Source organism: Opisthocomus hoazin, chromosome 8 (assembly GCF_030867145.1).
Source record: "Opisthocomus hoazin isolate bOpiHoa1 chromosome 8, bOpiHoa1.hap1, whole genome shotgun sequence".
Lineage (NCBI taxonomy): Eukaryota > Metazoa > Chordata > Aves > Opisthocomiformes > Opisthocomidae > Opisthocomus > Opisthocomus hoazin.
The window spans coordinates 74,475,265-74,485,228 of record NC_134421.1 but is presented as its reverse complement, the minus strand read 5'-3'; the positions used below and the strand labels follow the sequence as shown (position 1 = coordinate 74,485,228).

At 71.1% G+C, this 9,964-nt stretch overlaps 1 protein-coding gene across 1 annotated transcript; it reads left to right on the top strand.

The window, feature by feature from the left end:
• Nucleotides 1–2: 2 nt before the first annotated feature.
• Nucleotides 3–9,769, top strand: LMF2 (lipase maturation factor 2). Its single transcript, XM_075429111.1, has 14 exons — nt 3–125; nt 2,534–2,787; nt 4,154–4,182; nt 4,283–4,479; nt 4,706–4,884; nt 5,054–5,192; nt 6,065–6,199; nt 6,302–6,407; nt 6,661–6,757; nt 6,855–7,037; nt 8,038–8,206; nt 8,542–8,653; nt 8,822–8,930; nt 9,000–9,769. The coding sequence occupies exons 1-14, from the start codon at nt 29–31 to the stop codon at nt 9,327–9,329; spliced, it is 2,136 nt and encodes a 711-aa protein (XP_075285226.1). The 5' UTR covers nt 3–28; the 3' UTR covers nt 9,330–9,769.
• Nucleotides 9,770–9,964: the final 195 nt, after the last annotated feature.

The window sequence follows — 9,964 nt, the reverse complement described above, 5'->3', positions numbered from 1 at the left end:
CGGTCCCGCCACCACCGCCGCCGCCGTCATGGGGGAGCCGCCGCGGCGGCCCCGCTCCCTCTTCCTCGCCGGTTTGGCCGCCGCTTACCTCGCCGCTTTCGCTTCGCTTTACGTCCAGATCCCCGGTACGGCGGGGGAGGCGGCTGGGGGGGGCGCTGGGGGCCCGCTCGGGCTGCGGGCTGGGCTGGGGGGCGGGTAGGCCCCACCTGAGTGGGCCCCACCTGAGTAGGCCCCACCGGGGTGGGCCTCACCGGGGGCCCGGGCAGCTTCACCCTCGCTGTTTCCCCCCCCCCCTCACTGTTTCCCCCCCCCCCTCACTGTTTCCCCCCCCCCCTCACTGTTTCCCCCCCCTCACTGTTTCCCCCCCCCTCACTGTTTCCCCCCCCTCACTGTTTCCCCCCCCCACTGTTTCCCCCCCCTCACTGTTTCCCCCCCCCTCACTGTTTCCCCCCCCCTCACTGTTTCCCCCCCCTCACTGTTTCCCCCCCCCTCACTGTTTCCCCCCCCCTCACTGTTTCCCCCCCCCCTCACTGTTTCCCCCCCCCTCACTGTTTCCCCCCCCCTCACTGTTTCCCCCCCCCTCACTGTTTCCCCCCCCTCACTGTTTCCCCCCCCTCACTGTTTCCCCCCCCCTCACTGTTTCCCCCCCCCTCACTGTTTCCCCCCCCCTCACTGTTTCCCCCCCTCACTGTTTCCCCCCCCCTCACTGTTTCCCCCCCCCTCACTGTTTCCCCCCCCCTCACTGTTTCCCCCCCTCACTGTTTCCCCCCCTCACTGTTTCCCCCCCCCTCAGTTTCCCCCCCCTCACTGTTTCCCCCCCCCTCACTGTTTCCCCCCCTCACTGTTTCCCCCCCCCTCACTGTTTCCCCCCCCTCACTGTTTCCCCCCCCCTCACTGTTTCCCCCCCCCTCACTGTTTCCCCCCCCCCACTGTTTCCCCCCCCCCACTGTTTCCCCCCCCCTCACTGTTTCCCCCCCCTCACTGTTTCCCCCCCCTCACTGTTTCCCCCCCCCTCACTGTTTCCCCCCCCCTCACTGTTTCCCCCCCCCTCACTGTTTCCCCCCCCTCACTGTTTCCCCCCCCTCACTGTTTCCCCCCCCCTCACTGTTTCCCCCCCCTCACTGTTTCCCCCCCCCACTGTTTCCCCCCCCTCACTGTTTCCCCCCCCTCACTGTTTCCCCCCCTCACTGTTTCCCCCCCCCTCACTGTTTCCCCCCCCCTCACTGTTTCCCCCCCCCTCACTGTTTCCCCCCCCTCACTGTTTCCCCCCCCCCTCACTGTTTCCCCCCCCCCTCACTGTTTCCCCCCCCCTCACTGTTTCCCCCCCCTCACTGTTTCCCCCCCCCTCACTGTTTCCCCCCCCTCACTGTTTCCCCCCCCTCACTGTTTCCCCCCCCCACTGTTTCCCCCCCCCACTGTTTCCCCCCCCTCACTGTTTCCCCCCCCTCACTGTTTCCCCCCCCCACTGTTTCCCCCCCCTCACTGTTTCCCCCCCCTCACTGTTTCCCCCCCCTCACTGTTTCCCCCCCCTCACTGTTTCCCCCCCCTCACTGTTTCCCCCCCCCTCACTGTTTCCCCCCCCCTCACTGTTTCCCCCCCCCTCACTGTTTCCCCCCCCCTCACTGTTTCCCCCCCCCTCACTGTTTCCCCCCCCCTCACTGTTTCCCCCCCCCTCACTGTTTCCCCCCCCCTCACTGTTTCCCCCCCCCTCACTGTTTCCCCCCCCCCTCACTGTTTCCCCCCCCCTCACTGTTTCCCCCCCCCTCACTGTTTCCCCCCCCCTCACTGTTTCCCCCCCCCTCACTGTTTCCCCCCCCCCTCACTGTTTCCCCCCCCCTCACTGTTTCCCCCCCCCCTCACTGTTTCCCCCCCCCCTCACTGTTTCCCCCCCCCTCACTGTTTCCCCCCCCCCTCACTGTTTCCCCCCCCCCTCACTGTTTCCCCCCCCCCTCACTGTTTCCCCCCCCCTCACTGTTTCCCCCCCCCCCACTGGGTTTCCCCCCCCCCCCCGGGGCTCTCTCCCCCCCCCACACGGGTTCCCCCCCCCCACGGGTCCCCCCCCCCCACTGGTGTCCCGTCCCCCCCCCACTGGTTCCCGTTCCCCTCCCCCCACTCACTGGTTCCCCCCTCACTGGTTTCCCCCCCCCCCCCGACTGGTACCCCCCCACTCACTGGTTCCTGTTCCCCCCCTCACTGGTTCGTTCCCCACCTCCATGGGTTCCCCCCCCTACCCCCCCGGCTTGCAGCAGAGCAGGGCATTCATCTCCTTTCCACGTGGCTAAGGCTGGGTTTGGCAGCCGCTGGGCTCACTGCGTTCCCAGTTTGGCGAGGGAACTGGGGAGCTGGGGTGCGGGGAGGGATAGCTGGAGCCCCTCGGCCAGCGCCTCGACGAGCAGGGGGCTGCCGCAGAGACATCGTCTCTGCGGCAGCCCCCTGCTCGTCGAGGCGCTGGCCGAGGGGCTCCCGGTTCCGCTGCCCTAGGCTTAAAGATCTGGGGAGGTTTTGTCCTTGCTGTCACCATCCCTTTTTCCAGGCTTGTACGGGAGAGACGGCATCCTGCCGGCCCGCCGAGTGCTGCGCCTGAGCGGGAAGGGGCTATGGGAGCAGCTGTGGGATTTCCCCACCTTGCTGTGGCTCGGCCCTCGCCTGGGTTTGGACACGGAGCTGGGGATGGAGCTGCTCTGCCTCCTCGGAGCCCTCGCCTCCTTCGGCGCTTTGCTGTCCGAGGCTCTGCGGGACAGCCTGCTCTTCGCCCTGCTCTGGCTGCTCTACCTCTCGCTCTACCAGGTGTGCGGTCATGGGGGGGGCTTGGGGTGCCCTCGGAGGGCAGGGGGGGGATGTTCTTGCCTTGGCGTCGTCCTGCGAGCTCTTGGCACGCTCAGCTTCCCTCGCAGAGCTGGGGGAAGGTGCTGGGTGCCCGCGTGGCGGGGACAACCCCATCCTTGCTCTGGTTCTCACTGCCTTTTCTGGGATAAAACCCCCCCGGGCTTGCCTGCAAAGCCCATTCCCACACCACTGTGGGGGCAGCTCCGTCCCCTGCCCGCCCATGGCCTCACCAGGCCCTTTCCCTGCGTCCCATGAGAGCTCTGTGCCCCCCCCCAGCCACGAATTCGCCCTCCCGAGCTGTCTGTGCTCGCTGCCGGGGCTGGTGGCTTTGTGCGGAGGAGCTGCGGTGAGTCAGAGGCTGGGGAAGGTTTCCCTTCCCTCTGAAACCAGGGGAATTAAGGAAGAAAAAACCTCCTGTGCTTTGAAATCCCCACATCAGGGCGGCTGTTACCCCAGGGAGGAGCTCTCCTGCCGCGGCTCGGGCCGTGCCCGGCACCGGTGCCTGCAGGGAGCGGGGTCGGGAGGCCGGGAACGCGGGGTGCCAGCCGTGGGAGCGAGGTTTCTCCCGTGCTGGGGGGCTGCCTGGCTGCCCCATCCCCTCCGAACTGCCCACGGCCTCCCCGGCACAGAGCTCTGCCCCACGGGGAGCCCTGCTGAGCCCCCCGGCCCGTGTTTTGGAGCCAGGGCTCCGGAGGGATTCGCTGCCCGGGCAGGGCCGGGAAGCCCCCAGTGAGTCCTGCCTGCGGGGGCTCTGTACCGGAGCGGCTGCGGGGCTGCAGCTCTGCCCCCTCCGCGTCCCGCTGCGGCCGGGCCTTCCTCTCCTCGCTCCCTTTTAAGGCGATGCTGGAGAGAAAGCCCCCGCGCCTCGGCTCCCTCCCCCCCAGCCCTCTGCCGAGCGCTGCTCCCACAGCAGGGCAGGGCGTGGAGACACGGGGGCTTTCTCTGCTGCATTCCCAGTTTGGTGAGGGAACTGGGGAAGCTGGGGTGTGGGGAGGGATAGCTGGAGCCCCTCAGCCCTGCCTGCTGTCCCTTGCAGCCCCCGGCCCACTCGCTGGTGACGCTGCGGTGCCCGGGGCAGAGCTCCGGGCGCTGGAGCCGAGCGGTCCCGGGCCATGGTTCCAGCGCGCCTGCCCGGGGAGCGTCCCCTTCCGTCCCCGTCCCCCCCGCTGCTGCCGCGCTCGGCGGCGAGCGGAGGCCGCTGCTCCGCTCCGTGGGCTTGGAGCTGCCGGGGGGGGGGTCTACAGCTGCCCCTTCTGCTGCCCCCTCAACACGGGGTGGGCCGGGGGGCCGAACCTGCGCCCTGCTGACCGCTCGGCTCCCTCCGCAGGTGGGGCAGGTCTTCCTCTACTTCCAGTGGTAAGTGAGCCCCACGGCGGGGGCCAGGGTGGGGGGCTGCCTTGCCCCCGGGCAGAGCTGGCTGCTCTGCGGCGGCGGGGGACAGCGGTGCTCCCCGCAGGGACAGCCTGCTGCTGGAAGCGGGGTTCCTGGCGGTGCTGGTGGCCCCCCTGCGCCTCCTGAAGCGGGGGGCCGCAGCCTGGCGTCCCCACGACGGTTTGCCCTTCTGGCTGCTGCGCTGGCTCCTCTTCCGCCTGATGTTCGCCTCCGGCGTGGTGAAGCTGACCAGCCGCTGTCCCACCTGGTGGGGGCTCACAGGTCAGGGCCAGCGCCGGCTTCGGGGGGTCGCTGGCTTTGGGGGGGCCCCGGGGAGCGGGGGCATTGCGCTGCGGGGCTTCCCGTGCCCCGTAGGCAGCCGCGGGGCTCTGGGCGGCTGCTGCCGGCGCCTCTGCGGCGTTCGGCGCGGCTCGGTGCCGGCCCTGCCCGCTCCAAGCCGTGTCCCCGCGCCCCTCTCTGCACCCCGACCCCTCCTGTGCCCCCCCAGCTCTCACCTATCACTATGAGACCCAGTGCATCCCCACGCCGGGCGCCTGGTTCGCCCACCAGCTGCCCGTCTGGTTCCAGAAGTTCAGCGTGGTGGCCACCTACGTCATCGAGATCGCCGTCCCGCTCCTCTTCTTCGCACCCATCCGCCGCCTCCGGCTCTTCGCCTTCTACAGCCAGGTGGGTGGGCACAGCCAGGCCCCCCACTCCTGCCGGGGGGGCTCCCGAGGGGCAGGACAGGCCCCTCGCTCTGCGGCCCCCACGGGTGCTGGGGGCTGGTGGTGGGGTGCCTGACGTCCTCCGCCCCGCATCCCTGCGGCACCCCAGCCCTGCCTTCGCCCCTCCCCAGGTCCTGCTGCAGGTCCTCATCATCCTCACGGGCAACTACAACTTCTTCAACATGCTCACCATCGTCCTGGCCTTCTCCCTGCTGGATGAGGAGCACGTGGGGCGCTGGCTGGGGCGCAGCAAGAGGAAGCACGCCAGCTGTGAGTCCTCAGCACCCTCTCCGCGGGCCGGGGGCCCGGTTCCTGCCGTGCCGGGGTGGGGAGGGGGCAGGCCGCTGTCACTGGCCACCCCGGAGCAGGTGCCACAGCGAGAGGCAGCGTGCTGGCTGCCCTCCGGCCCCGTGCTGCCAGGGCTGCTGCCGGCACGGCCGCCTCGCCTGCCCCGGGGTGGAGGTCGTTGCCCGTGGGGTGCTGGGGCAGGGGTCCTTGCCCGTGGGGTGCTGGGGTGTGGGGGTCCCTGCCTGTAGAGTGCTGGAGTGGGGAACCTTGCCCATGGGGTGCTGGGGCAGGGGTCCTTGCCTGTGGGGTGCTGGGGTGTGGGGGTCCCTGCCTGTAGAGTGCTGGGGCGGGGGACCTTGCCCATGGGGTGCTGGGGCAGGGGTCCTTGCCTGTGGGGTGCTGGGGTGTGGGGGTCCCTGCCTGTAGAGTGCTGGGTGCCCATGGGGTGCTGGGGTGGGAGTCCCTGCCCATGGGACGCTGGGTGTGGGGGACCCTGCCCATGGGGTGCTGGGGCATGGGGGTTCCTACCCGTGGGGCAGGGGGTCCGTGCCCGTGGGGTGCTGGGGCGCGGTGGTCCCTGCCCATAGGGTGCTGGGGCAGGGGTCCCTGCCCGTGGGGTGCTGGGGTGAGGGGACCCCTGCCCGTGGGGTGCTGGGGCGCAGGGATCCCTCTCCGTGGGGTGCTGGGGCGTGGGGGTCCCCATGAAGCAGCACGCTGGCTCCTGCCGCGGGGATGCGCTCGGCGCTGCCCGCTTGCCCCCTGCCCGGGCTCTCGGGGCGCGGTGTGCACCCCTCCGTGCCGCGGGGGCTGGGCTGGCCGAGCCCCCGGCGCTCAGCAGCCCCGCTCTGCGCCAGCCTGGCCCCCCAGCCTGCGGACCCTGCTCTCCATCCTGCTCGAGCTGAGCACCTACGGCTTCCTGCTCTACTGGAGCGTCCAGTCCTTCGGCCTGGAGATCAACTGGGAGAAGAAGCAGCTGGAATCCAAAGTGGGTGCGTCCCGGCCGGGCGCGCGGGGCTGCCGGCCCCTTCTCCCCGGGGGCTCTGGTGCAGGAGCAGCTCCTCCCTGACCCCCCGGATCTTCCTTCGCTCCAGCCTTCACCTACCACGAGTTCACGACGTGGCTGCGGACGGTGACCCTGCCGCTGGTGGGGCTGGGCTTCCTCTCGCTCTGCTGGGAGATCCTTTCTGCCATGTACAGGTGGGTGGCGGGGTGCTGGGGTCCCCCCGAGCCCCCCGCTCCGCCCTGAGGGCTGGGCAGGAACAGGGCGGCTGGTTTGGGTGCCCTGTGCCACCCCCGCGGGCACCGCTCGTGCGAGGAGCTGGGGGAGCTGCCGTGGGGCGGTGGGGGCTCGGCTCGGGCGCGCTGGCCGAGCTCGGAGGGATTTTCCTCCGCGGCACCGGAGCCCCTGGGGCTGTGCAGCTCTGCTCCTCGTCCCCTCCCCCCCCCCAAGGTGTGTCTGCATCCGTGGCTGCTTCTGGAAGCTGTGGGCCACGCTGCAGTGGGCCGTCTTCGCCACGGCCACCGTGGGGATGTTTGCCATCAGCCTGGTGAGCGCCCGGGAAGCGTCGGGAGGCCGGGGGACAGCGGGGCGCGGGTCTGCGTTGGGGCACGGGGCCCCCCAAGCCTCACAGAGCCGCTCCCCAGGTGCCCTTCACGTACATCGACTACGAGTCCAACGGCAAGCTGTGGCCCGGCATCCACCAGATGTTCAACGCGGTCGAGCGCTTCCAGGTGGTGAACTCCTACGGGCTCTTCCGCAGGATGACGGGCGTCGGGGGGCGGCCCGAGGTGGTGCTGGAGGGCAGCTACGACGGGCAGAGCTGGACGGTGAGCCGCCTCGCGTGGGGAAGACCCTTAGGGTCATCGAGGCCAACCAGTAACACAACACTGCCAAGGCCACCGCTAAACCCTGTCCCCAGGTGCCACAGCCACACGGTGTCTGAACCCCTGCAGGGATGGGGACTCCCCCACTGCCCTGGGCAGCCTGGCCCAACCCCTGACCACTCTCTCAGCAAAGAAATTTCCCCAATCTCCAACCTGAACCCCCCCTGACGCAGCCTGAGGCCATCGCCTCTCGTCCTGTCGCCGGGTCCTGGGGAGCAGAGCCCAACCCCCCCTCCCTGCCCCCTCCTGTCAGGGAGCTGCAGAGAGCGAGAAGGTCTCCCCTCAGCCTCCTCTTCTCCAGCCTGAGCAGCCCCAGCTCCCTCAGCCGCTCCTCAGGGGACTTGTTCTGCAGCCCCCTCCCCAGCCTGGCTGCCCTTCTCTGGCCACGCTCCAGCCCCTCCATGTCCTGCTGGGAGGGAGGGGCCCAAAGGGGCCCGATCCCTGCCCTGCTCCCGCTGCCCACCCCATTGCTGACCCAAGCCAGGCTGCCGTTGGCCTTCTTGGCCACCTGGGCACACTGCTGGCTCCTGCTCAGCCGGCTGCCGACCAGCACCCCCAGGGCCTTCTCCAACGGGCAGCTCTCCAGCCGCTCCTCCCCAGGCCTGGAGCCCTGCGTGGGGTTGGTGTGACCCACGGGCAGGACCCGGCCCTCAGCCGTGCTGACTGAAGTTCACCAGTCGTGCTCGGCACCGCAGGGGCTGCGGCGGGGAAGGGCTGGCCTGCGGCCGGTCGTGTGGGGTGTCCGGGGACAGGCGCTGAGGACGGACTCCAGCAGAGCCAACCATCCCTGTCCTGCTGGCGTGGTCCCCTCTGGGGCACCCAGCCGTCCCCAGTCACTCGTCCCTCTGGGAGGAGCCCGTAACCCCAGGGTGTGAGCCTGGGGGATCTCCAGCTCTGACCCTCGCGTGCCAGCCCCCAGCCCACCCTGCTCCCCACCCCGCAGGAGATCGAGTTCATGTACAAGCCCGGGAACGTCAGCGCGGCCCCGGCCGTGGTCGCCCCGCACCAGCCCCGCCTCGACTGGCAGATGTGGTTCGCAGCCCTGGCCCACCACAGCAGCAGCCCCTGGTTCGCCAGCTTCGTCCACCGCCTGCTGCAGGGCAAGGAGGACGGTGAGCGGGGCTGGGGGCCGGGGGCAGCTCGTGCTCTGCCGTCTGAACCCGAGGAAGAGCTTCTGCCCTCTGAGGGTGACGGAGCCCTGGCCCAGGCTGCCCAGAGGGGCTGGGGAGTCTCCTTCTCTGGAGATATTCCAGACCCGCCTGGACGCGGTGCTGTGCAGCCTGCTCTGGGTGACCCTGCTTGGGCAGGGGGTTGGGCTGGGGGATCCCAGGGGTCCCTGCCAACCCCCACCATTCTGGGATTCTGTGCTGGGGGCTCCCCGGGCCTGGCGCCGCGGCCGGGGCAGCCCGAGACCCCCGCGCCCTCTGAGTAACGCTCCTCCCGGCAGTGATCCGCCTGGTGCAGGTCGATGAGTCCCGCTACCCCTTCAGCGCTCGGCCCCCCGCCTACGTCCGCGCCCAGCTCTACAAGTACTGGTTCACCGGCAGCGCCGAGCGCAGGTGAGCGGCGCCGGGATGGGGCCTGCGACCCCTCTGCACCCCCTCCCCTGCTCCGCGATGCTGGTGGGGGCCTGGACGTGGGAGCAGCTTCTCTCCCGGCTGAGGAGCTCGTTAGCTCGGCGGGGGCTCGGGGCGCAGGGCCGGGCGCTGAGCTCCTCCGTCCCGCAGCGAGGGTCCCGCGCCGTGGTGGCGGCGGCAGCTGGTGCAGGAGTTCTTCCCCACCGTCTCGCTGGGCGACCCCGCGCTGGAGAGCCTGCTCACGCAGCACGGGCTGAAGGTAGGGACCCCCGCCCGCGCCTCCGCCGTGACCCGCGCCTCGGCCCTGACCCGCACCCTCGCCCCGCAGGACAAGGCCCCGCTGCGGCGCTCGCCGGACGCCGTCCTGCCCCGGCTGCTGCGGGCCCTGCGCCAGCTCAGCCGCCCCTTCTCCGGCCCCGCCGTCCTCTGGTCCCTCTACCTGGTGGCGGCCACCGCCTGCCTCCTGCGCGCCCTGAGCCGACGGCGACGGGGGGCCGGGCCCCCCGCCCGCCACAAAGGGCCGCGGCGGGGGGAGCCCGCCGACCGGGGGGGTGGCGAGAGGAACGGGCAGCTGCGGCGGAAGGAGGGCGAGGAGCGAGGCGAGACCCGCGCCCGGGGGGCGGCCGACAGCCCCCGCGGCGCCAAGAAGAAGAAGTAGCGCCCGGAGACCCTGGCCCGGGCCCTGTCTTCCACCCCACGGACTGATGGCGCTGCCGGCGGGACCCCCTGCCCGCCCCCCCGCTTTGGGGGTCCCTGGCTGGGGCGCAGGCAGGCCCCCCCCCCTCCCTGCTCTCCCCCCTGCCAGTGCCTTCATGCACAGCGCGGTCGCGGCTCGCCGATGCCAGAGCGCAGCAGCTCCCTCGGAGCCCCCCGCCCCTCCGTGCCCCCCGCGCCGGGGCAGCGAGGCAGCGCCAGCCCTCACGGTTATCCTGCCCAGCCCCCCCGGCCCCCTGCTCGGGGCAGTTTTGGGGGGCTGCCCCCCCCGTCCCGAGCCCCCTCCCCCTGCAGGGAGGCTCTGGCTGGACCCCGCGTCCCCTCGGCTCAGCCCCCAGCACAGAGGTTTCCTATAATTTTCTAAATAAAGCCGGTGACATTCCAGCCCCGCTGCTCTCCCGGGGGAGGGGGTCCTGCCGCTGTGCCCCCCCCCCAGCGCGAGGGGTTGGGGACAGGCTCCTCCCACAGCCTCTCCCGGGGTGGGGGGGGTCCCTGCCGCAGCAGGGCTGGGGGCTGCGGGTGCGTCAGAAGCAGGTTTATTGGGTAACCCCGGTGCCCCCCACCGCAAGGGGCTGGGGT

Bases quoted from the DNA above. Each gene is read 5' to 3' on its own strand.
- LMF2 (XM_075429111.1), top strand. From the start codon at position 29: ATGGGGGAGCCGCCGCGGCGGCCCCGCTCCCTCTTCCTCGCCGGTTTG. The intron at 4,885-5,053 runs GTGGGTGGGCAC...GCCCCTCCCCAG, and splicing joins TCTTCGCCTTCTACAGCCAG to GTCCTGCTGCAGGTCCTCAT. The intron at 6,408-6,660 runs GTGGGTGGCGGG...CCCCCCCCCAAG, and splicing joins ATCCTTTCTGCCATGTACAG to GTGTGTCTGCATCCGTGGCT.